The sequence below is a fragment of the Parasteatoda tepidariorum genome, chromosome 1 (genome assembly GCF_982258835.1).
Source record: "Parasteatoda tepidariorum strain Cologne lab strain chromosome 1, Ptep-v5.0, whole genome shotgun sequence".
In the NCBI taxonomy this organism is placed as follows: domain Eukaryota; kingdom Metazoa; phylum Arthropoda; class Arachnida; order Araneae; family Theridiidae; genus Parasteatoda; species Parasteatoda tepidariorum.
In genome coordinates, this window is record NC_141755.1 from 4,960,211 (window position 1) to 4,985,850 (window position 25,640).

The 25,640-nt window shown below is 32.2% G+C and overlaps 1 protein-coding gene across 1 annotated transcript in view; it reads right to left on the reverse strand.

Moving 5' to 3' along the window:
- Nucleotides 1-25,640, reverse strand: part of LOC107451995 (tetraspanin-18B) — a 38,698-nt gene that overhangs the window by 10,567 nt on the left and 2,491 nt on the right. The window contains exons 2-4 of the mRNA XM_043043305.3: nt 5,125-5,208; nt 2,192-2,240; nt 499-551 (exon numbers count right to left, since the gene is read on the reverse strand). Coding sequence (XP_042899239.1) covers nt 499-551; nt 2,192-2,240; nt 5,125-5,208 — 186 coding nt within the window. The remainder of the gene's footprint in view (nt 1-498; nt 552-2,191; nt 2,241-5,124; nt 5,209-25,640) is intronic.

Consider the following 25,640-nt stretch of genomic DNA (forward strand, 5'->3'; position numbering starts at 1 on the left):
ACATTAAATACTTCGATAACACTAGTGGTACGTCTTGATTTAAAAAAAATGCAGAAGGTAAAATTTTTATGTTGGATTAGATCAAAACTAAGGCAAAAACAAAAAAAAAACAAGCAAAATATAAACAAATACAGACTTGAGTGGAAGAAGGTACCAAATGATCATCTGAAAAATTCCAGAAAGGTTGGGCTTAACATATTACGTTTATGAATACAACTAAATTTTTTCTGTAACGTTTTTAATTCGGATTTCGACAAGAAAATGTGTTTCATAAATATCTTTCTGCAGTTGCGACATTTAAACATTCTTTGACTAAGCTCTTTAAGTACGCATAGTTTCTTTTCAAAAAGAAAAAAAAAATTGATAAAAATTTTATAATGTTTATGAGATAATATCACAACAAAAACTACTAAAATGTTCATTTTCAATAATGTACAATAATAAATAGTTCAGTTGATTAAATGAACAAATAAAGTAGTATTTACAATATAAACTTACAAATTTCATAAGGCAAGTCCCTCTTTTATAAGATCCTATCCAACCAAGAATTCCTGAAATAAAACAAAGAAAGATTTAAAAAAGAAAAAATATAAAGCTTAAGGGGGGAAACAATTTATGTAAACACTTAACTAGAACTCTGCTAGAATTTCTTTTTATTACCATTGATTCTATCAATACAAAATTAATCATGCAAATCTAAATTATTTGATTTGATTACGCTATTACCCCAAAATTAGTCCCCAAATTACAAATTTTTTTTATGAACGTCGGTTTAAGGCCGTTTTTGTTTAAATTTTATCAATCATAAAGATCTCATAACTGATATTAATGGCTGGAGAATTTGCCAAAGTTCTTGTCAGTGTACTTTTGTGTATACTTTTTATATTTTTATTTTATAACCGTCGTTGAACAGCCAACCCAATTTTTTCCGTTTATGACTACTAATGTTCAACTCTGTAGCCTTGTAACTTTGAACCTAATCCAGAAGGCAAGGAAACTCCTGAATTGGGAGAAATTTGCCTTCCTGGAGGACTTTTTGATTGAACTTACCCTCATTTGCGTTGCATGGAGAGGAAAGCCTCCTATGGTTAGCCTGACTGCAAGAGGACTCTAGCCTATGATCATCTCCAGTGAGGATATTTTACGTCAGCACTGTGATAGGTGCAAGACGGATGCGGATCTTGTGTATAAATTTTTTTTATAACCATCATTAAACAGCCGACCCAATTTTTGGGTTTACAACTACTAATGTTCAACTACGTAGCCTTTTAATTTTGAACCCAATCCAGAAGACAAGGGAACTCCTGGATCAAGTATTTGGAGAAATTTGCGTTCATGGAGGACTTTTTTAATGGAACCAACCTGCCTTTGCATTACATGGAGAGACAGACCCCCGAGAACCTCCCATGGTTAGCCTGACGGCAAGGGGTCTCGAGCCCATGAGCTTTTTAACACTGAGGATATTTCACGTCAGCACTGCGGTCGGTGCAAGCCGGGTGCAGAATTCGAAGCGACGTCATTAGAAGGCTCTATCCCCTGAGCCATCATGGCTCATCTTGTGTATACTGTATAAACTAAACGTACCCTGAAACTTTCGATTTAAAGAACATAAAATATGAGTTGAAAATAAAGATATTAAAAAGTTTTCCATCACCCTTCATAGCTGGATTTCCAATAATAGGTTTGGGCTCTTCTTCTACTAAAACCATTCAATAATACTTCTGAGTCACTGGCTTAGATTTCCGGAAATCATTTCAAATCTTGAAAAATCCTCATTAATTACCTCTCTAATGTCACATTTTCACAAAACTTTGGTTCTCATCTTTTTCCTATCACACCTTTCGTAAGATAACCTTGCTCCTATTTCCTTAACATAAATTTTTCGTTATGGTAACTTGTTTGTAATTTCTTTTTTCATCATAACTGTATGCCCCTCTTTGTTTGGCATAAAAGTAACAGTTTTGACACTGAAGACGATTCTACATTATAGATCTGAAACTATATAATGTTTGTTTTTGTGGGATTTTTGTGCTTTTCACTTTAGCTTTACTCATATTTTGCAGCTAAGTCCACCCATATTTTTAAAATAAAGCAATTATGAAATGAAAAGTAACTAATAATGAACAGATAAACAATAAAAGTAATAATTTGTGTAGTTTTAATATAAATTACTTTGATAAAGTTATCTTACCATTTAAAAAGAGTAGGGAACCAATGCATAGTACACAATAAGTAAATATCTGAAAAGAAAAATATGTTAAATCAAAAGGAAAAATCTATTTATCATTTGTGAGACCCTAATCTTAACAATTTTTAAAAAATTACATATTTTATTATTATAAATAACCCATGAGTACTTGTAATGAAAATAACAAAAATAATACATTTTTCTTTATTAATCTCACTTCACTTAAACAAAAAGATTATTTAGTATGTATTATTACATATTATGGGAAACTGTCCGTTTGGTATCTAATTCTACGTATTTTATAAAGTAATAATATATTTTATAAAGTAATATTATAAGGGCTTCTACGTCACCGTATTGCTCATAAGTAACGTTTATGGCAAATTATACATTCTTAATCTTCAATGGAAAATTCGCTTAAAAGGCAAAATTTTTAAAAATTGCAAAACGTTTAAACTGCACCAAAAAAAATTATTTAATGAGGTTGTCCTGATTTTTCAGAGACACAGACTATGAACTGACACTATAGAAATGTTTAAGCTAATGTCACTTCATTTATCAGTTCACTGAAAATCTATCAATGATCAATCGATTAATTACAGATGCAAACGATAAGAATCCGTTTCTATTGGGATAGGAATTGGAATAGTGCAAATGAAAATGGATTGAATAATAGTCGAACACCGATCTAGTTCAGCCTCTGACTCTGGAATCTCTATTCGTAGTCATCATCTGTAGCTCGATCTAATGAATGAAATGTCCCGTGGATTCATGGATGCATTCCACTGATTAAGATACTAAAACTTTATCAATAATACGCGTTCTGGTACACATTTCACTTGAGCTGGCTCATTACAACTGAAAATACATATTATTTTTATTTATGAGCACGTTTATAGTAGCCCCAATTGCTGGTTCTGTTGTCGCATACGAAAGCATAAGATTAAATTTTACTTTTGTTATCCATGTTTTATGCTACTTCTCAGTTTGGTATTCCTTTTTTTTTTTAATGGAATCCTACTTCCCTTGTCATCATTAGTCTCCGTCTCCATAGCAAATTTGGTGCCATTTCGGAAGATTGATCGAGCTTTAGGTGGCTCTGAATTTAGGTGGCTGTCACTTAAAAAAAAAATCCTGTACATACGCATTTTAAGTAATAACTTTCTGCTACCGAATTTCCATCCGGACTTTTATCCTGGCACTCCAATTGACCAGTCCGGTGCCTTCAAAGAATCGTTGTTATCAGCATTTTAATTAGTGCACACATTACTCAAAGACAACTAAAACGGATCGTAAAATTTTTCGATAAGTTCAGAGAACTTCAAATCCAGCTTCTTTTCCTCTATGTTGACGTTAGAGTACTGATTTAGTGATCGAATCATCAACTGGATCGATCACTTGATTCAATGACAATAAAATCAATATTTTTTTCATAATCAATACTGGTTACTACAGTTTAGAAATACTTTCATGTCAAATGAATGCAACGCATTATAAAATTGTAATTTTGCTTAAAAGTGTGGAATTCTTGAGCTGAAAAGAAAGCAAATTTAAAACATTACTCCATGTGTTTATTTAATATTTTAAATATAAATTTATAAAGGTATAAAAGGTATAATGCTCGAATCCACTAATATGAAGCATTGACTTAAATCAGTGATTCAGACTGGTTCAAATTCATCATGAGTGATTCGACTCAGTGATTTGAATCGCTTTCAAGAACTCATATGAGTGATTTGAATCACCTTGACGATTTATTTTGTCTATGTGTTCTTAACGTGTTCTTTCCGATAGGTGTAACTGTGTAACAAATTTACGAGTCGTGCAAATTTATGCACACGGCCTACATCCAACTCAGTTTTTAAATTTCCCAACACTAATGAAAGAAGAAAAATTCTTCACCCAAAAACATTTCATGGCCATTTGAAAAATATTTAATCAGGAAGAAAGCGACAGTGTGGGAAAAGGTTTCAAAGAAAGTTAAAAGCTTTCATCTCTGCGTGAGACGGACTACGACTTATTTAACATTAACCTTGTGAGGCGATCAACGATTGTAAATCACTGTATAACATCTCAATGTGAATAACAGTAAATCACTGCTATTAATGATTTCGCTTTAATGAAATATCGTGTCAAATCATAGCCAAATACGCCAAAAATCGTAAGCAGGACGCAAAATTAAGGTTGTGACGTGTCCCCTGGGACACTTAATTTTCAACAGCAGAAAAAGAAAAAAAAATTGCCGAGTACCACAGAATTGCTAAGATCTGGGCAAAATTTAAAAAAAAAAAAAAAAATCCACTTCTTAACACCAGGAGGATAAAATAATTCTGTGATTATCATACTGCAGCCGTTGTTCCTTGATGCGGGTGTTTTATTAGTTTTATGTCATTAAAAGCCTTGATTCTTCAAACGAAAATCTTTCTTAGTTCTGTCTATCAATAGATGGAACACTTATATATGCGCATATTGATTAGATGGAAAAAGATAGAGAATTAATTGCTTGCAAATTATCCAGGGACAGGGTGGGCAGTGGGAGCCCCTAACATTTTATAAATAAAGGGACACAGCTCCTTCAAAAATTAAAATTTTTTCACTCAATATTTGTGTCATTAAATTTACAATTAATAAAATCGATAATTTTTTTGTGTCTGAATTCTAAAAAAAAATGTCTCTATTTCAATCTATGTTTAGCCTCTATTTTTAGATTTTTGCTTCTATTCTTATTTCTTTAAATATATTTAACAGTTTCCATACTTTTCGGATAACGTGTAACTTATTATAGAACTGATTTTTTTCCCTTCAAATTCACTTAAAATATCCTTTAACATGGCTCATCCATTAATTCTTAACAAATAGACCTTGCAAATATATACAATCTGCATAATACATAACAATATGATAAACTATATGAAGAGTATTTTAAAATTGCTTACTAATGTTCCCGAAAAGAATTCTTTCAGAGCAGGTGTTGTGGCAAGAACCCACATCATTGTTCCCAGCACAATTCCACCAAGGAGCTGTTAAAAGAAATCAGAAGAAATGCATAAAATAAACTAAAAAACTAACAAGTTGCAAAAATGTTTATAACACTTATATTAAGAGTTTTAGAAAGTATTTTAATATTGAATCACAATCCGCGGGGGGCCACTTTATACCACAGTTCTGTTCAGGAAGCTTCGCCATCATGTCAAAAAACATATTTCAATAGTACCTTTTATAATGGTTGAAAGGCTTGTTCATTTTGAGAAGCAGTTGTTTTTCTGGACTATACATATTTCGCCAGACAATTAGGAGGAGAAAAATTGATATAACAAATAATAATTTATAACCAATATTCTTTTTTGCATAAAATTTTTTTTTGGAAACTTTCTTAAACAGTATTCGAAAAATGATGATATAAGACGAACAAAGAATTTAATCTATAAAATATGCATGCAAAATAGAAATAAAAAAATGGGGGTTGTTCTCTCTTCTCATTCCTTACCACTTTAGTGATAAAGATCGTAACTATAGGGAAGGTCAAAAACATTTGCGATCCTCGAATTCGTCCATTGTTACTAAAGAATGCCGATTCTATCATTGTTGGTGCGTAAAAACAAAAATGTTTATTTTCTACTTAAAACAATTCCCCAATTTGATAGATGCTTATTTCAAACATAAGGGAGTGTAGCTTAGCAATGCAAAATAAATGAGAATACTATAATCATTGATATATTTCACTCCCAAGAGGTGTGTTCCACTTCACGAGGAACAATTCTGGCGGAACGTCTACATTGGTAATCGCATCACGATGCATGCAGTCACAATTTTTCAACAAGAAAATGAGGCATAGAAGCGTCAGCTACAAAGAATCTTCGAGCAAATAGGAATGGCGGCACTTAACGAAATTGAACTTCAATATAGATGTGGACTCAAAGGTGTAGACATCTCGAAATTGTTTAATAGAATTTTAACACCGAGTTTTAAAAAGGTTCTACGTACACTCGATAAGTACATACAAATGTTACTTTGTATCGTTATTATGAGCATTTTTAAGATTTCTCTAGTTGCGTTTGACCTGCCCGAACGCTAATTTACCATCCAGCGGCCTTTAACGACTTGTAGTGGGTCGCAATTATTGAAAGGCAGCTAAAAGACACTAATTTTGATAATGAATGAGAATTATTTTTTGAAATAAAGACCCAAAATAGTATAAAAGAATGATTTAAAAATTGATGAAGATCAAATTCAGTTATTACAGAATATTACACACTTTGATAAATTCTTACGGTGTTAAGTGAGTAGCCTTTTCTGTGAGGAAGCACCCTGCCCCTTTTTATTTCTAAGGGAGAAGAACTCTTTTCACCACACTGCAACCGTCGTCGTATCGTAGATATTTAGTATTTTTAAGCCCCTTCATCAACATCTGGCCATTACGGCAGTACTAATTTTAGTAATCATACTTTTCATGAAAATCATGCTCCGGATATTGGATTCAGTCAAATGGCCAACAAAATGAAATTATGATCGCATAATAGCATTAAAAAAAATTAATTTCCGAAAAAACACTAAAGCAAAGGCATCCACTTCCGCAAGATAAAATCATCGCAAATTTATTAAATTTTCTAGAAACTAGAATAAATAGATTCTAGAAACAAATAACTACAAATACATCGAACTTCCGGATGAATGGACTGTTTAGAAGAACAAAATATGTGAATTTAATTTAATGTGATTGATCAAAAGAAGAGAAATGATTCAATAAAAATGTACCATAAGTCAATGTTTAATGACACAAATGTGGTTTATAATCGAGTTCCGGGTCAATCACTCAAGAAATACATATATATCTAAAACAAACATCAAAAAAGTAGCCATCCACATTAAAAATTAGCGTGGTTTTTAAAAGTCTAATTTTATTTACATTTAAAAAAAACTGTTGTTGTAATATTAATAATAATTTCAATAACGAAGACAAATTTCTACAAAATGCGCGAAAAAGGTTTGATAAATTATTTTCACTACTTATAGATTCGATTTTTTTGTTACAATAAAAATTCGCAAATGGAGTTCCTATGCAATAAATTTGAGTCAGAGTTCATGCGCCATACAAGCATCGCTGTTATGGCTGTTGTATTCTATAAACATCACAATTACTTTTTTTATGTTATAAACCTTTAGAACAAAAAACTATCGACGGTCCTCTTTTGAGTGGCCAGCTTTCTCTAAGTGATTTGAAACTGTTTGGCGACGGTAGTTCATTAAGCTATCACTATGCCGATTCATTTTATTTTATTTTATAACCGTCGTTGAACAGCCGACCCAATTTCATGGGTTTACGACTACTTACGTTCAACTCCGTAGCCTTGTAATTTTGAACCAATCCAGAAGACAAGGAAACTCCTGGATCAGTACCCCCAGAGGTATTGATTTGTTGTGGGAACATGGAGGACTTTGAGACTCGACAGATTTAACGTGCATCAGTCACCATTTACTACACGGGGAGTCTTCGGCCGGCGAGGATCGAACCCACGACCTCTTGGACATGGGCCCAGCGCCCTACCGACCAGGCTATCCCGGCCCTATGCCGATTCATTGAATTTAACGAGAAAAATCAAAATGTGTCTCTATAATTGGCCATCCACTGTTAAGAACAGCTATGGCTCAGGGTATAAAGCGTTCGCCTTCTAATGAAATGAAGCAGGTTCGAATCCTACAGAAGGCTGGTCGATACTAATTCCGCATCCAGCTCGCACCGACCACAGTGCTGACGTAAATTAACCTCAGTGGTAGACGAATCATGGGTTAGAGTCCCCTTGTCATCAGGCTAACCGTGGGAGGTTCTCGTGGTCTTCCTCCCCATGAAACGCAAATGCGCCCATCAAAAAGTCCCAATATTGATCTAGCATCTTCTGGATTGGGTTCAAAATTACAAGGCTACGTAGTTAAGGCCGGGATAGCCTGGTTGACAGCCGCGTGGGTTCCATCCCCGTCGGTCGAAGACTCTCCGTGTAGTAAATGGTGACTGATGCATGTTAAATCTGTCGAGTCGCAAAGTCCTCCATATTCCCGTAACAAATCAATACCTCTGATGGTACTGATCCAGGAGTTTCCTTGTCTTTTGGGTGGGTTCAAAATGACTAGGCTACGGAGTTGAACCTTAGTAATCGTTAACTCAAAAATTGGATCGACTGCTCAACGACGGTTATAAAATAAAATCCATTGCAAAAAGCTCCTTAGACATCGACCTTTACGAAACAAAAGAGACTGGACTATCTTTCCGATAAGTTTAATAGATTGAATTATGGATTTTCGATGGAACCAGAGCGTAGTCACCCATATTCGAGTGACAGCAATGTTTCTGATCGGGCCGCGTCACCCGTATTGTGGTGACTACTTGCGAAGGATAATTCGTATATATTTGAAAAGATATTTCACAGCAAGCAACAAAACTATTGATCATTTTAAAATAATTGTTTTTATTTCATCTGTTCATAGGCTGGTTTTATTTGATTTATTGAATTATTATTAATTATTATATATATACACTGGAAATATTAGGTATAAAGTCACGTTTACTATTTCCGAACCATATCCGTATTGTTGTTCACTATTTAAATTCAACGAATTAAGATATTTTAAATAAGTTGAGTAAACTTTCTATTTACAATTAATTTTTTTATTCTTTTTTATTAAATTTTTAACTATTGCAACTGTACTTTTATTTTAAAGCACGATTCTCGGAAAACATGTTTTATTTCTATTCGTTTTCCCACAAAATTTGCCGATTACTAAATTATTTGTATTATGAGAGAATGAAAAAATTTTCTTCATCTTAGCTGCGAATTAATTTCTTTCCTCTTTTTTATATATATCAATCCTTTCATTGTTTATTTTATTAATGGACTGTGTGTCTGAGGGTTCAAGGAGGTTAGGGCTCCAGGTGGCAAATGCTGTCTGTGGCAATGCGGTCGTCAGCATTGCGCACAGGTAGCCTTTACTTCTCAGACAAACTGGTGACAAGCTGGGAGAGATCGAACCCCAGTTCTTCCCAACTGTTCATTACCTTACCCATGGATCAACCGCAGCTCATTGACTAAATAATGAAGTATAAAATCGTTCAATCAGTAAAATATTGATGGAAAAATTTACATTGTGAAAATATTAGCAACAATTTTTTTTTTTTATAGAAACTAATAAATTACATACTTTTTTAATGATTCGATCCAATTTGAACTTTCATTTAACATTCCCCCCTTCCAAAAATATTAATTCGTAGAGCCAATTAGAAAAATTGTATCGTGTCGCTAATTTTGAGCAACATAATCTGTCTTCCTGTTTCGATATTATCTTTTCCAAGGGTATACTAATTACAACGTTCAGTTATAAAATGGTGTTACACATATTCCTCTAATGACACACATAGGTTTGCTAATAAAATGAACTCTTTCTGCACAATATAATGCAGAAAAAATTCAATATTTGTCAGATAATATATTACTACGTATATTCCCTAATCTTAACTTAAACAAAACTCATAAAACAATTCAGCCAGTTAGAATTAAAAATTAGGTCCATTCATTTTATTTTATAACCGTCGTTGAACAGCAGATCTAATTTTGGGTTTGCGACTATTCACGTTCAACTCCGCAGCCTTGCCATTTTGAACTCAATCCAGAAGACAAGGGAACTCCTGGATCAAGTATTAGGGAAAATGTTTGCCTTCGTAGATGGCCTTTTGATGAAACTAACCCTCATTTGCGTTACATGGAGAGCAAGGCTACGAGAACCTCCCACGGTTAGCCAGACGGCAAAGGGACTCTAACCTACGAACCGTCTACCACTGAGGATATTTCACGTCAGCACTGTAGTCGGTGCGAGCCGGGTGTGAAATTTGTATCGATCCTCCATCGCTGGGATTCGAACCTGGTTCACCTCATTGGATGGCGAGCGCTCTATTCCCTGAGCCACCGCGGCTCAAATCAATGCGCAAATCTCGCGCAATGTATATACGTGAAATTAATAATCACTGAAACCACTTATGCTTCACTTTAATAACAACAGAAGAATTCAACGTGACTGTTTCCTGTTATCCGAAACTTCCATTCAAAATGCTATAAACGAGGAAAATGAGACAATCAGCTGGATTCCTTTCATTGAATGAGTTTATAAGGCAAGTAAATTCAGTCATTAAAAATATCGAATTTCGCACTCAGTTTCCATTACTTCTATCAGCCATTCCCCATTAGTACAAATCCACTCAAAAACTAACTCTTATAAAACAGATAAAAAGGGAATAAACATTAGAAAGTACAGAAGGAAAAGCACGTGGTTTCTTCTATTGAAGTGAGGTTTGGTGGCATGGATCGGGGTGAATGCCTCGAGTCGACCTCGTAACACGAGAACCGAAAATAACGGGGATGGCTTGACCTGTTCCACGGCTTCACACAATCGCCGGACTCGACCGACTGTTGCCGGAACTTTTTTTCCCAAAGCGTTCTGTCACTCAATCTAATAATGGTTACGAAGATTTGGATGAGAGAGGAGGATGTTTGGAACGAGAATGGCCGCATCATTGAGTTGAATCCCCATATGATTGAAGAAAGTGAAATATGATTTTGTTCCTTGTAGGAAATACTATTTCAGATAAAGGAGTTTTTGCCCTATCACGTATCATCGAGGAAAGAAAGTATTAAAAAGAAAAAGTTGGATGTATCGTGATGAAAAGGTTCCGCCCCAACACCAAGAGAAAAAAAAAAAAAATGGCAGAAATTTTTGACTTTTGATAAAAAAAATAATATTTATTTCAAACCGAGTTTTCTAAATTTTTTGGTGTGGAGGCCGCTAAAATATTTTTTACGAAAATTTAATGAACTAAGAATATTGCTTTTTCTAAAAATTCCATTTTTTAGGAACGATTCGACCGATTTCACTCAAATTTCGTATTTTACTACGTAAAATTAAGTTCTCTCAATTGCATACCTTATAAATCAATTTTTTTCGACCCTATTACATAAAGTAATAAAAAATATTTACATAAAGTTCTTTATTGCTTGGAATTATCTTCGGATAAAGGAATTTTAGAATTGTGAGCTAAAGTGTTTCAACTAGTTTATAATGTTCTCGCGATATGGCGAAATACGCAAATGGTAAAATGAACATGAAAGGGTCCAAAAAGTTTGGATCGCTCTCCAGACCGAACTATTGGGACCCTATGATGTGAAGGTCAGAAATTCGAATCCTTCGACAAAAAAATTTTATGTTTTTTCAGAGAAAATGCGTTTTTGTGTCTGATTTCGCAACTTAAAATATCGTCTATACTCATTCATTAACATATTTGAAGCCATCTCCTTGAACCATTCAGATTGAGTCCTAGAAAGTGAAAATCCGATAATTAAATCAAAAATTATTTAAGGTGGTCCATGTTTTTCGTATTGTACATGAATATCTTAATTATGAAAAAATAAATGCAAAAAAAATGAAATAATTAAGTTACCACGATTTATCTTTTTGTTTTTAAAATGGAAGCATTAAAATCTAAGAGATTAAGCCCCCCCCCCCCAAAAAAAAAAAATTCTCGTAGAAACTTTTCTAAAAGTGAATGCCCATGACACTTGCTCGCGGCCTCACACGTCACAAGTAGTGTGACGACTCATTAAAAAAATTTTGCATCCAAATCATAGACGAGCTTCTGAATTAGTTGCAAATTTTTTTTTAAAATCTTTAGTCTGAAAATTTACCATGCTTCACCTGATTTTGAAAAATAAAGAGTTTTACAAAAAGTAATTCCTATCTGGTTCAACCACTCTTTAGTGGTTAATTTAATAATTTTTATGCACTATCTGGCCTAAAAATATCCGGACATCCACCCTAACGAGTTGATTCGTTTATTGAGCGGGCTATGGTTAGGCCTCGATCCCTGTGATTTTATTTTATACTTTATATCTGTCGTTGAACAGCCGACCCAATGTTTGGGTTTACGACTACTGATGTTCATCTCCGTAGCTTTGTAATTTTGAACCCAATCCAGAAGACAAGGAAACTCCTGGATCAGTACCCCCAGAGGTATTGATTTGTAACGGGAACATTGAGGATTTTGTGACAGATTTAACTTGCATCAGTCACCAATTCCTACACGGGGAGTCTTCAGCCGGGGGGATCGAACCCAGGACCTCTTGGGCATGGGCCCAGTGCCCTACCTAACAGGCTATCCCGTCCGATCCCTGTGACTGGAAACATGAACTCTTGAGACGTGGATATTACTGCTCTCCCAATTCTAAGGCAATATTTTGAGGAGGGGCCATTTCTCTTTCAACAGCATAATCACTCCATTCACACAGAGACTTGAGCAGTCATTGTTTGACATGATTTTGATTTTAAAAATTCAAAAAACGGCATCGGTCTTCTTATAGCTCTGATCTAAATCCAACTGACAACTTTTGGCATGAATCAGAAAGCAGATTACAAAGCCCAACCAGACCTCATTGATGTCAAAGCCACCAACGACTACCCTCACTGATATCAGCTATGATAGACGCCAGGAAGTCAATTCGAAGGGTCATCAAAACTTGCTGTTAAATCTCCCCAGACATGTGCAGGCGGTCACCGATGCAAAAGGGGGCCTAATGTCATCCTCAAGACTCTCCGAATCCGAACCACTGAGTGTCTAAATATTTTTTGGCCAGATGATGTTTTGCACGAGACGCGTGTGACAAATGAACTAAAGAGACGAAGTTTTTCTGGTGAATTGTGAAAATATAAAAAAAAGAGTGAATGAAAATGTATAGTCTGTCTATAGAAAGAACTTCCCTCGCCATTCGACTGGAGTGGTGATTATGGTTACGAGGTTTAACTATTTCAAGTAGGAGTGTTAGGTCGATATTTATGACAGGTTCGGGCTCGCGTCGGCGAAAGAAAGGGAATCGGGGTAGAGAGAAGCTCCCCTCTTTGAAAGGCACTAATTCTTGTTGCAATAGCAGATCTTAGACTTCGCGGCGAGGGGAGTTATTTCTATAGACAAAGCGTAATATACATTTCTAACAATTAGTGACATACATATTCACAAGATATATTGTTAAACATGCTCTGTCATTACATTGAAAATTCACTTTAAATATCTGGTAATAGATAAAGACAGGGAATAGTAGTGACATTTTACTCCTTCAAATTAAGCTATGAATCATACTATTTACGATGTAATCAATTGAATGCTTTAATCTATATATTTTTTTTTTTTAAATATTTGTAAGCGAAATAAATTGAATAAAGACAAATGACACGAGCATTAAGAGCCCATATCTAAACTTAAACATAGCAAAGAAAAATGAACATTTAAAAGCTTGAAAATCAAACAATTGCTATGATATATTGTATTTGTATCGCCGGAATTCCGATCCAACTTTCTGGAAAGTGTTTATCACACTGACAAGAAAATGATCTAAAGCTGCTTAAGAACGCAAGTACGTCAAAACACGTATTGAATGCTCGTTTTTATGAGAGGGCTAATTTAATTCATAAATATTTTATTCCGATAAGGAACTAGGTCAGTTGTATGACGGTCAGAAAAAAGAACAAAATATATTCCAGGAGCAGCACACCACTGAACACGAATAAAAGAAGGATGAGGGAAAAGAAAGAATAAGAATTCGGGTCATAGCAAAATAAAAGCCTTTTAAGAGAAAAAAAAATGCGTTCTCTGTATTAAGCCTTCTGCAACTAAAAGTCCTACTTATGCTTCAATTAATGGCATTTCTAACGCCTAAATAAGAATAAATTTTATTCTTTGATACAGTTCTTTTGAGATTTTTGCATCAAAGCAGGCAAAATAAAAATAAAAAATGAGAGTGACAACATTTAAAAACAATCCTATTCAACCGGATTAAGCACCAGACTTTTTACTAATTGACATCATTTAAGTTTTAAAAAAAGTTATTTTTATTTAAAATAATAATAAAAAATACTTAAATGAAGCTCAACGTGTTAACATGTTAATTACTAACCTTAATTAAGGAAAAAAAACATGTTTTAGAATCTGCAAAATATCGTAAAACTAAGCAGAACATAATTTATCCACTAAAAATTAACGAGTTTAAAGACTTATATGGCAAAATAAATAAAATGTCACATTAGTAAATTTTAACAAGTCTTTAAACTTGGAAGTTTGAGTATTATTAAGATGTCAAATACAACATGATTATCCACTAATAACCCTATTAAAAAACAGTTCGTACATGTTAGTTCGAGGAGAGGAAAGTTTGACTTGAGTGGATAACATTTAATAACAAGCGCCATTAAAGATAATATTTTCCTTTACTATGACGACCGTTTGGGTTTTTTTTTGAATTTATATTATTTTTAATGATTTTTTTTTCACCTTTTGCTTAATTAGTTAATTTTGCATATCGTTACCATGAAGTTAAGCTTTAATTTCGGAAGCATATGACTTATGAAAAAAAAAAAAAAAAACAATATATCATTATAAATAATTTCAGATATAGCAAGTGGGCAAAAAACGGAAGAACTAGGAAGCGATAAAAAAATTGACGAATCAAAATAAATTTTGAATCAATATATTATCGAATGGACGATAGACTAATTAAAAGGCTTCGAGTCGAATAACAAGTGCAACGGAGCATTTTAGGTGAGAAACACTCGCAGTTTCTATGCGTTGTGCTCGAAGATATCTGTTTGTAAAGTCCCCATCTGGAAACAATACTAAGTAACAGTTTATGAGTAAAGAACAGAGTTAAAATAATAGTTCCAATGTGTTAACACGTGTTCTTCTGCAAGGTCATCCATGTATTAACATGTTCTTCCACAACGCTTCTTAATAATAGATATAAAATTAGGTTTCAAAAGCTTATTTACAAGTACCTGAAAATTACCACTTGCCACGTGGCGAATCAATAAAATAAAAAAAAAGTGGCGAGTTAAATTAACAACCCATGCATTTTTCCCAACGCTTTTTCTGAAAATCGTTTAATGATACTACAGCAATGCAGAAAGACTCTCGAAAACAAAATTTTCATTCTAACGTCCAATGATGTTTCCATTTAAAATTTTGATTCTTTAGAATTCATCATTTTGTGATACAACAGATTCATTTGGAAGGAGAGTTCTTTAACTATTCACATATTTCAAAGTTATAATGTATACATTAAATGTATGCCTCCCCCAAATACTTTTAAAATAAGTTCCTTAAAGTCAGCATGTTTAACTAAATTTTTTAATATATTCATATTATTTTTATTGATGAATTACATTTTTAGAGCCGTAGAATATTTCTAATATTATTTTTTTTTAAAAATACAATTCAATCCAAACGACAAAAAAAAAAGTATGTAAGAGGTGACTCTTTTAAATGAAAAGAACCTATAGACATCAGTCACAGACCCATTAAATTTTTTTAAAAAAAGTGGCTACTAAGTTATAATTATGGCAACTGGCTACTCACTGAAAATGTACCACATCGTCAGGTCAACGAGTAGTATTAAAAAACTTTTACAAATATGCAGAACTAGTCATCAAGTAAGACCTATTTTATTTATTTCGTTAAGCTCGTTTCATATTTAATGACGAAGTCACTTTCCCTTAAATGAAATAATTATACTCAGCAGATAACTTAACTGAACTTTAATGAGTGTTATTTTGTTATTCATCACACGACTCAGACTATGAATGAGCGCTTGTTTTTATATTCCCTACCTACATGCAGGGTTCGTGATTTTTTTGATTTTTAAAAAAAAAATCAAAATAATCAGATTTTTTTGATTTAAATCGGATTTTTTTGATTTAAATCAGATTTTTTTGATTTTTATTCAAATACGCTGTAAGAACTTTAATTTATGATTAAAAAAATTATAAATGTTTAATCAAATTAACTTAATATTAAAACTATATTGTAACAATATTTTAGAAGCTCTAACTAAAATAATTTTTCATTATAATACATGGCTTTGAATGCATAGCAACCATTTTGAAACAAATACATGATTAAAATTTAAAGACTAGAGGAAATAGAGAATTTAAAGAATACTTCAGGGGTCTGTTTGGGTTTTTCTGAGAGGTACCTATTTTGTGAAAATTAAAAATTATATTAAAAAATCAACACAAATATAGTAAAAGTATGGATTTATTGTTTCTTACGAGACACAAAAATAAAATTTTAGGAAAAAGTATTTTGTGTGATTATTCTATCATTTTTCCTAAAGATGAATTTGTAAAGGTACCGGCTTGGACAGACCCCTGTGCTTTAACTATTAAAGCAAAGTTTCAGTTAGCAAACGATAACTTTAATTTAAAATTGTGATTTCTTTTTTTTTTCTCTTGATTTTTAAAATGACAAAATAAATGTAGCAAACTGTGTTTATAAATGTAGTCATTCATCAAAAAATAAATAAATATTTAATCTATATATTTTTATATTAAAATATTCATTTTTAATTCTATATCAAAATAGATAAGTTAAGCTAAAAAATTAGAAAATCTATGTATTCATTGGAATTTTTTTTCAAAAAATTTCTTTATAGAAAATCAGATGATGTCAAAGATACTGTAAACATATTATGAGAAAAAAATACCAGTTAATAACCCTACTGCAGTGTTTCCCAAAGTGTGGTACGCGTACCCCCAGGGGTACGGAAACAGGTTAGCGGGGGTACGTGCTCTTATGCGAAATATCTTGCAACAAACGAAAATTTCAAAATTTTTTATTTAAAAATAAAGCTAGCCATGAAAATTTTTTGATTATGTATTTTTCTATTGGCTATTTTTTTGCAGAGTTAACAGTTAATAAATAGTGGTATCAACAGCCAGTTGTGATTTTTAACTTGCAAATATTGCAATTTTTTTATAGTAAAAAATACGTTCATTTTTTTTATTAGTGGTACACAGCGTTACGAAAAATTTAGAAAGGGTACACAAAAGTCGTAAGTTTGGGAAACACTGCCCTACTGCATCAAATAGACTTCGAAAGAGTTTGAAAGGGAAGAATGACGCTATAGTAGGAAAAAAAAACATCTGAATTCATCAGCCCTTTTTTTCTTCTTTTTCTGTTTTTGCATATTAGGGTAATTTTTTTTAAATATAATCTCAAGCTTCAGAGATTATTTCAACCAATAAAATATGATGTAGATTTTAATTCACGCTTTTTCATTCAAAAGGTAGAATTTTAATTAACATTATTTGTATTATTTTTCGAAAAAAATTCATGTTTATTAATTACTTTCTACAGCTATGCAAGTCTATATTAAGACAGCATTAAATGTTTACTTTAATCTGTACTTTCAATCTCAAGAATCAAAAGATTTTTAAAAATGTAATTTCAAATGTGTTGGAATTTAACACACACCAAGAAAGTAATTTCGTTAACTAAAATTCATTAATGCAGCAATTTATTTCAATTAAATTTTAATACTAAGAAAAGAAAATAATAAAAGTATCTAAAATTTAAAACACTGTTTTTTAACTTTTAAAATCAATATATATAGATAAAAAAAATTGTTGATTTAAATCAATGATTTTTTTAAAAAAATCATTTGATTTAAATCATGATTTAAATCGTGATTTAAATCAAGCTGATTTAAATCAACGAACCCTGCCTATATGTCAAACAAGTCTGCATTCATTGAGGAAAATATTTTAAAATTTTTAATTTAAAGATGAGATGCAAAAGTGTTATCGTAACATTCCGACTTTGCACGACTGGCAAAAGTCGACAGTTTGTTTGGATGATTGTTTATAGTTACTGATACGGTTCGAATAAAAAAAAACACTCGAATAGTCAGACAAAATACATTTTATTTTTGGGACCATTGCCCCTCGTTAAAAATAACTAAGGATTTCACTTTAGAGAAGTGAATGCTCTGTTTCCAGACAAACGATGATTTGTCTCTGAGTCAACTCTGATAAAAAAAATAAAAATAAATGAGGTAATTTATAACTTTTCAAGACACTGACCCTTCGTTTCACACACAATGTTTGGCAATGATTCTAGTTTTTGATCAGGTTTACAGTCAGTGAGTCAAGAAAAGGTGTTAGAAATATCGGCAATTTCCACTACACCAAAATATCAACAAAGCGTGAAAACCAACTTATTAAAAGTTTACGGTTTACTATGCTTCACACTGCGCTGAAAGTAATTAATTTCAAATAAGGCGAATGAGTTTAAACCTCCTGGAATCCAATGGCGTCGCTGCCAAAAAAGTGAGAAGCGTTTTTCTTATGGGTATAGAGAAATAACAATTTATGTGGGCGAACATTATTTTTTCTTTTAGTATTTTGTTACCCATTTTATCATCAGATCTTTTATATACATGTGGTACGTAAATGATTAATTGATAATCAATGAGTATATACATAAATTATAATGCTATGATATGGGTTTATATTACTTCAAATCCAATTGGGTATACTATAGCCTACATCACAGATTGTGTTATTCCTACTAAATTTAACCCATGAACGGCATTTTCTGCGAGCCTAACTTCAAGCCACAAATAAACAAACGAAATGTTTGATCGTTTAAATAGCTGCTCGCCAGATTTTATTGCATTATAAAGAAAAGTAATTGATATTCGATTTTTGATTAATAATTGATTTATGTGGATAGTGGCATAGAATTTAGCATTGCGTCATGGTAAATGTTATTTCTACTAAATTGAAGTAGTTGTGTTTTTTTATTTTATATTAAACCCAATTGAGAACTTGCACTTCCAGAAGACCACGAATACCCACACATGTGACTTATGACGTCAGCATCAGCTGATCCTTTTTGTTTTATATATAACCTTCGTTGAACAGCCGACCCAATTACGTGTTTACGACTACTAATGTTCATCTCCGTAGCCTTGTCATTTTGAACCCAATCCAGAAGGCAAGGGAACTCCTGGATCCAGTTTTGGGAGAAATTTGCCATCGTGGAGGACTTTTTGATGGAACTATCCGCATTTGCATTACATGAAGAGGGAAACCACTACAACCTCCCACGGTTAGCCTGACGGCAAGCGGACTCTATCCCATGATACGTTTAGCACTGAAAATATTTTACGTCAGCACTGTGGTCGGTGCAAGCCGAATTCGGAATTCGTATCGATCAGCCATCGCTGGGATTCGAACTCGGTTCACCTCATAGGACGGAGAACAATATATTCCCTGAGTAATCGCTGCTCCAGCTGATCGTTTATAAGTAAAATGGCGAGTTAAAATTGAGCAAGTTTCGCTACATAAGTTAGAATGTTAATTAAGGTGAAGTTAATTAAATACAGCTCCGTATCGCACATCGAATTTGTTGAAATATAATTCTTTCTCGTCTACGTCTTTTACTTCACTTAGATTTAATATTTGTGTATGTATTTGATTGCAACCGTGATATATTTTTGTTTTGTGTACCTCGCAACATCGATGCATAATTAGTTTGTTGACGTTCTACATACCTTCAGGTCTGTCTTTGTGTTAAGTAAGAAATATAGAGTGACAGAATTGAAATCTTGATCAAATAATCCTTGCGTAAGAATAAAGAATATGTCATTTAAGAAAATTGATACTTGACGGGCTTGGCTTACTCGAAATAGAATGGAAAGAGCAGTTGCTAATGTGTGAAAATGTTTTTTGTTAACGTAAACAAATGTCACGTTTGAACAACCCATCAGAAACGAGATACCTACACTACATCACTTGCAGGCATCCCATTGAAGGAATAAAATATCAAAAGCACAAAATAATTTTAAAGACAAAAATAGGGGTGCCGAGTCAAATCACTGTTTCTTTCACTATCATTCAATTAAATTCTGTTTGCACTATTTGACACTCCGTATTCCTATCCTAATAGAAACGTATTCCAATTGGTTGCATCTCCAATTGATTGATCATTGATGGATTTCCAATGAACAATGTAACTCAACTTAGTCATCTCTAAAGGTAATGTAGAGAGATGAAAATAAGAACTGTTGGGTGTTCAGGTTAGCACACATTTTATGAAAAATATTTATAAGACAAGAACCCAATCCAGTAACAACAGAACACACCCATATTTATCAAAGTGTCGAAAGAGGCCTCGGTTTTAAGTTCTTAAGAGGACGCCATACAGCGGAAGAAAATTTTCGTCGCAAATTCTCTTTCTCCTTCTTTTACTAATTTAAAGTGTAGAAAAAGTGAGTTCAGACAATTTAGAGCAAACCATAAAATTTCAAATACTGAAAAGAAAATTTTAAAATATACAAATGAAAATAAATTATGAGATAATAACACAACGGAGAAGTTCTCTCCTAATAATTTGTTTGCAATTTAATATTTTGAAGATTTTTTTTTCGGCAATTGAAACTTTATGACAAACTCTAGGTTTGCCTGAATTTACTTCTTCTTTCTTTTAAATTGGTAATGAAGAGAATTTGCGACGAAAATTTTCTTTCGCGTTTTGGCGTCCTCTTAAACTTGGCAAATAATGTCTTTTTTCCCTTAGAAATTCTCAAAAATTGTAACAAATTGACGCATAAATTCTGTTAATAAATCATAATTCTCTAATGTTATAAATCATTTTGCACTGAGCTCAAAAGGTTTAAGAGTAGGGGAGAGTGGGGTCAATTGTAACATTTTTTACTTAACTATTTTTAACTGACAAAAATTCCAATATATTATTAGTATTAATTGACAGACGAGTAAAGTAGACTATCCTCTACTAGAAAAGAAAAATAAATACCTTATTTTAAATGTTATTATATCAGTTATTAACAATTTTTGACAGTCGTGCACTTGTTACAATTGTCCCCACTTACGGGGTCAATTGTAACAGTTCATAAATTCAACTAAAACATAGTTAATTATACATATTATCATAGTTGTGATATATTTTTTTATTGATCAAAATAGTAATGATATTTTAGGAGTCAAAATAATGATGAGCAGACACCTAAAGGGTTAAACTTTTAACTTTAAGGGGTTAAAAATTTTAATTTATGCTGTGAAAGGTGACAAATGAAATAATGCACATGCAACATAATATAAATGATATAGGAAACTATTGGTGGTTCTTAAAGAGTTAAGTAATGGTTTGTAAACATAAAATTATTTATTTTCAGCTGTTACAATTGTCCCTTTACTTATTGTTACAATTGTCCCCAAGACGCCATTTCAGCTTCATTTGTTAAAAACAATGCTAGTTAATTAACAAAATTAATCTTTTTTTTTTCAAAATGTTAATTAAGGTGTCCACTTACATATTCGGTTAATAATTTTTATTTGTTTAAACAAAATTACTTTGTTACAATATAATATTCTAATACCAAAAAAAGTACTTACGTAGCGAGAAAATATCTTTTGTGATGTAACTCTTTCAAAAGTACATAAAAATAGTTGCCAGCAGGGGTGTACATGTAGATTTATTAAATACACCTTGTTCGCCACCTAGGAACCAAATCTAGAACCCGACACTCGAAATATTTGCTCTGTTACAATCGTACCCTGTTACAATTGACCCCACTCTCCCCTACGATTAGCGGGGGTCTTGACTGTTCTGCCCCTAGATTTCTAAATTAGTCTCTACCAAGACCAACATTTTCTAAAAGTTTCCTTATCTTCTATGTGTTGGCTCTGTGCACACCAATTAAATATAATATTACCTCACTTAGAAGATTCGGACGAAATGCAATAAAAACACGCCAAGTTCACCATAACTTACTTTTAATGTTTACGTCTCTCACGCAATTTCAAAATAGATGATGGCATGTGTGGGGTTCTCACATTATTTCTCCCACCGTGGAAGAAGTCCCAGGGAAGAGAGTGCGTTCTCACATTATTTTCAAGACATGAGAAAATTTTTAAGAGTAGACTTTCTATTTCAATAACATATGTCTTTACGCAAACAAACAAAGTACGATCATTTCAATTACAGTGACAGGTTATAAAGAGTGGAATTCAATCTCTAATTCGAACTAATTATCGATGTTCAATTGCAAATGGAGCCCAGAAGCTAATGTAAAAGGAGTACACCAGATACATAATATATCTTTCATGTCATAAAACCGTCGTATTAGCGTTTTTTGCATTTTCTTTGGAAAGAGAAAATCCCATGTGAGAATCATTAAACAAAGAAGATCCAGATATCTTTTGATAACAAGAGCATAAAGTTATAACGGTATTTACCTGCAATTTATTTATATCCAATCTTAATACTCTCTGTTATTATTACGTCTTTCATTTTGATTGGTTGGTTGGTGCCGTGTCCATGGGGAGAACTATAGATGTCCATGAGTGCGCAAAACACAGCCGGCTAACTCCTTGATGTTGTCGGAGTACACACTCTCGATGTCAAAGGTTGGGAATTCCCCAAGCTTTCATTTTGATTATCATTCAAAAAGAAAAATTCGTAACTAAAAGTGTAGTTCTTTAATGACATTATAAAGAATTCGCTACAACGTATCATATTACCGTATTAAGCAACTTGCAACATTTTATATGATAACACTATTGAGTTACAGTTTTGCAATGAATGGTAAATAAATTATAATTACTTTTCAGTAAGTTATATCTACTTTTAAAGTAATTTATATTAAAACTGACTGCTGTTAACGTCTGCATTTAAAATAATGAATATAAAATCAATATTTAAATTGCTAAACCAGAATTAAGTATCAACTTTTTGTCTTATTGTATAATAGTTTCGTTGGTGCAATTATAATTAACGAGTTTTCATAGTCAACAAAAATTTAAAAAATTGTCGATGGAGTAACAGTGGTAACTGAGAAAAATTGTAAATGAGCACGACTGGAGTCCCCTAGTACTAAATATTATGAAGTACTTAGCATGTATGCTATGCATTATGCTCAGTGGTGTACAACGTATTGTATGGTATGGTACCTAGTATTAAATACTTGAACTGTGTCTCTTCTGAATGGAATTAAAAATGCAAATCAAATAATTTTTTCAGCCAATCATCGTATCCATAGCATTTGCGACACTAGAATAACAAATTCATTTAGGTTACAAATTATAATATCGAGTCATTCTGCCGAATCGAACTAAAACCAGACAATGGATCATATGATCAAAAGTTTAAAAAGTTAAAAAAAAAAAAAAAACTCCATATCGACCGCTATCGATAAAGAAAAGTAATGACAAAATTCACGGTCAGTTGCATTTTCTAACAAAGAAAGAACAAAAGATAGGTTAAGAAGACGATATAGGGTCGTCAAAAATGGATGCCAGTGTATTTAAAAACGCTTTATCGTGAGGACACACTAATAAGACGACAGGACTGACAAAATAAGTTTTATTTTCTATAAAAAAAAATTCAGGCTGCTTTAAAATGAGTCACAAGTCCCTTCAGGAAAAGGCCAATGACAAATATAGAAATATAAATTTATTATTGAATATTTATGGATGGCATAAATTTTGATCGTGAGTACTTACAATAGACATCAGCTCGTGTTACTTATGACATTTAAAAGAATTGTCAAATGAATTAGAGAGCGCATGATTATTTCATTATTTCACGAAAACCATATACATATCACAACAGATTTATACTTTTTTTTAGATTTTCACTATAATTAAATATATCATCTCTCTCTATAAATCAAATTTGATTGTATATTTCTATTAAAACGTTTCCAAATAAATATTGATTATTTGCCATGCAAAATTATGTTTTTGCAAAGGTTAAAACAAAATGATAGCCTTTGCTCAGCCCACGATACATTGAATATTAAAACGCAGTATTCAAATTACTTCACACTGTGATGAACCAAGTGCAAATGGCAGGTGGAAATTTCTTCTTGGTTGCTGGTTGGTGATACATTCTGAGTTAATAGCACTTCTAATTCAAATCAAATTCTAAGAAATATTTTGAAATACTACATAGCAAATAATTTCCTGAATGATTTGATTGTTGAAGTCACATTAGATGAATGAGTTACGAGAAACGTTCTGTGATGGATCCTTAGTGAAAATAAGACGTGGAAGATTACGCATTACCTAACTACAGTTCCCAGGTGGTGGTAGTAACCACCTGATCTCTGCACTACGCTACTCAACCACCGAATAATACAATTAGTTGTTGTTTAAACTTCTTCTAACATTATTTTAAAATTTTCAGCCCTCAACGCAGTTACATCAGTAAAATAATATATTTCGGTTTCTAATAAAATTTTTAAATGTACAGGGAAAAATTTAGTTTGAATGTATAAACAAAATTAATATCCGAAAAAAAAAGGAAAAATAAAAAAATATAGTATAACTTTGCTTCTCTAGTAACCTTTTAACAGTTCTTGCAAAGACAACTAAATTTTATTTCTGTTTGGCTTTCGATCACTGTTACTACTGATCAGCTAAAAATCTAGTTCACATATTTCACCAGCAAAAAAAATTTTTTTTATTAAGTGCAGTAATTATGCAGCTATAAAGTCGATGACAATCTATTTATTTTCAGAACAGCTTACACAAAAACGAGCCATGAAATGACTTAGAAAAATAATCACAAGAAACTGAAAAATATACTTGATTAAAAATATATGAAGATGGAAATAAAATTAGATATATAAGAGCTCAAAAATAGGCAATCATTCTCAAAACCTGCCAGGCATGAATGAGAAATACAAAAGGGATGTAAAACATAAAACTTGTCAACGTAAAATGGAAAATAAAGATAAAAAAAAAACTGGTAAAACTGCAGAAACAAAGTGAAACAGAAAAAAAATTAAATATTTCTAAAGATAAAAAAAATTTGGAAAAACTTTGGAAACAGAATGAAACAGAAAAAAAAATTATAAATAAAAAATAAGTAAATAAATAAATGCATTTATTTATTTATAAATTTGTTACTTACTGATTTATTAATTTTCTAGTGTTACAGAAAAGCTCAACTCGTCACAGCTCGAGATTTCTAGTGTTACAAAAATGTTCAATCTTGGACGAATGTCCTATTCACATGTACTTCAAATCCGAAGAACAATTTTTTTTTTAAGCTTTAAGCTGCCTAATGCAAGCTTATTTAATAATAAAATTTGCAAAATAACATCCAAATGACTGAAAAGGGCTACATAAAAATGTACTACTTTTTTTCTGAATACTAAAAAAAATATCACTTAAAACAACTAGTTAATTTTTAGTTTTCTCTTCTTCTGTTTTTCATTTAATTTTTCAGAACATCAGGGAAAAGGGGGACCATCAGTGATACAAGGTCCTGAAATTTTACAGCTATGTTTTACTCATAAATTATATTAAATATATTTAACCAGAAAAAAAATTAATAAATTAGTACTTTTCTAAAATAATTACAAAAAAATAATAAGTGAAAGAAAAGAACTCCTAGAACGCAAAGGAAATTGCTTTGGTTGCCTTAGCCTCAGGCCTTGTCCTGGTCACAATATTATGCCTACTAACTTTCTAACAATGTCCATATAAGTTTCTAATAATGTCCTAAATTTCTAACAATGTTCTCCTAAGTTTCTTGATCCGTAAGTAAGTAATCTCAATAATA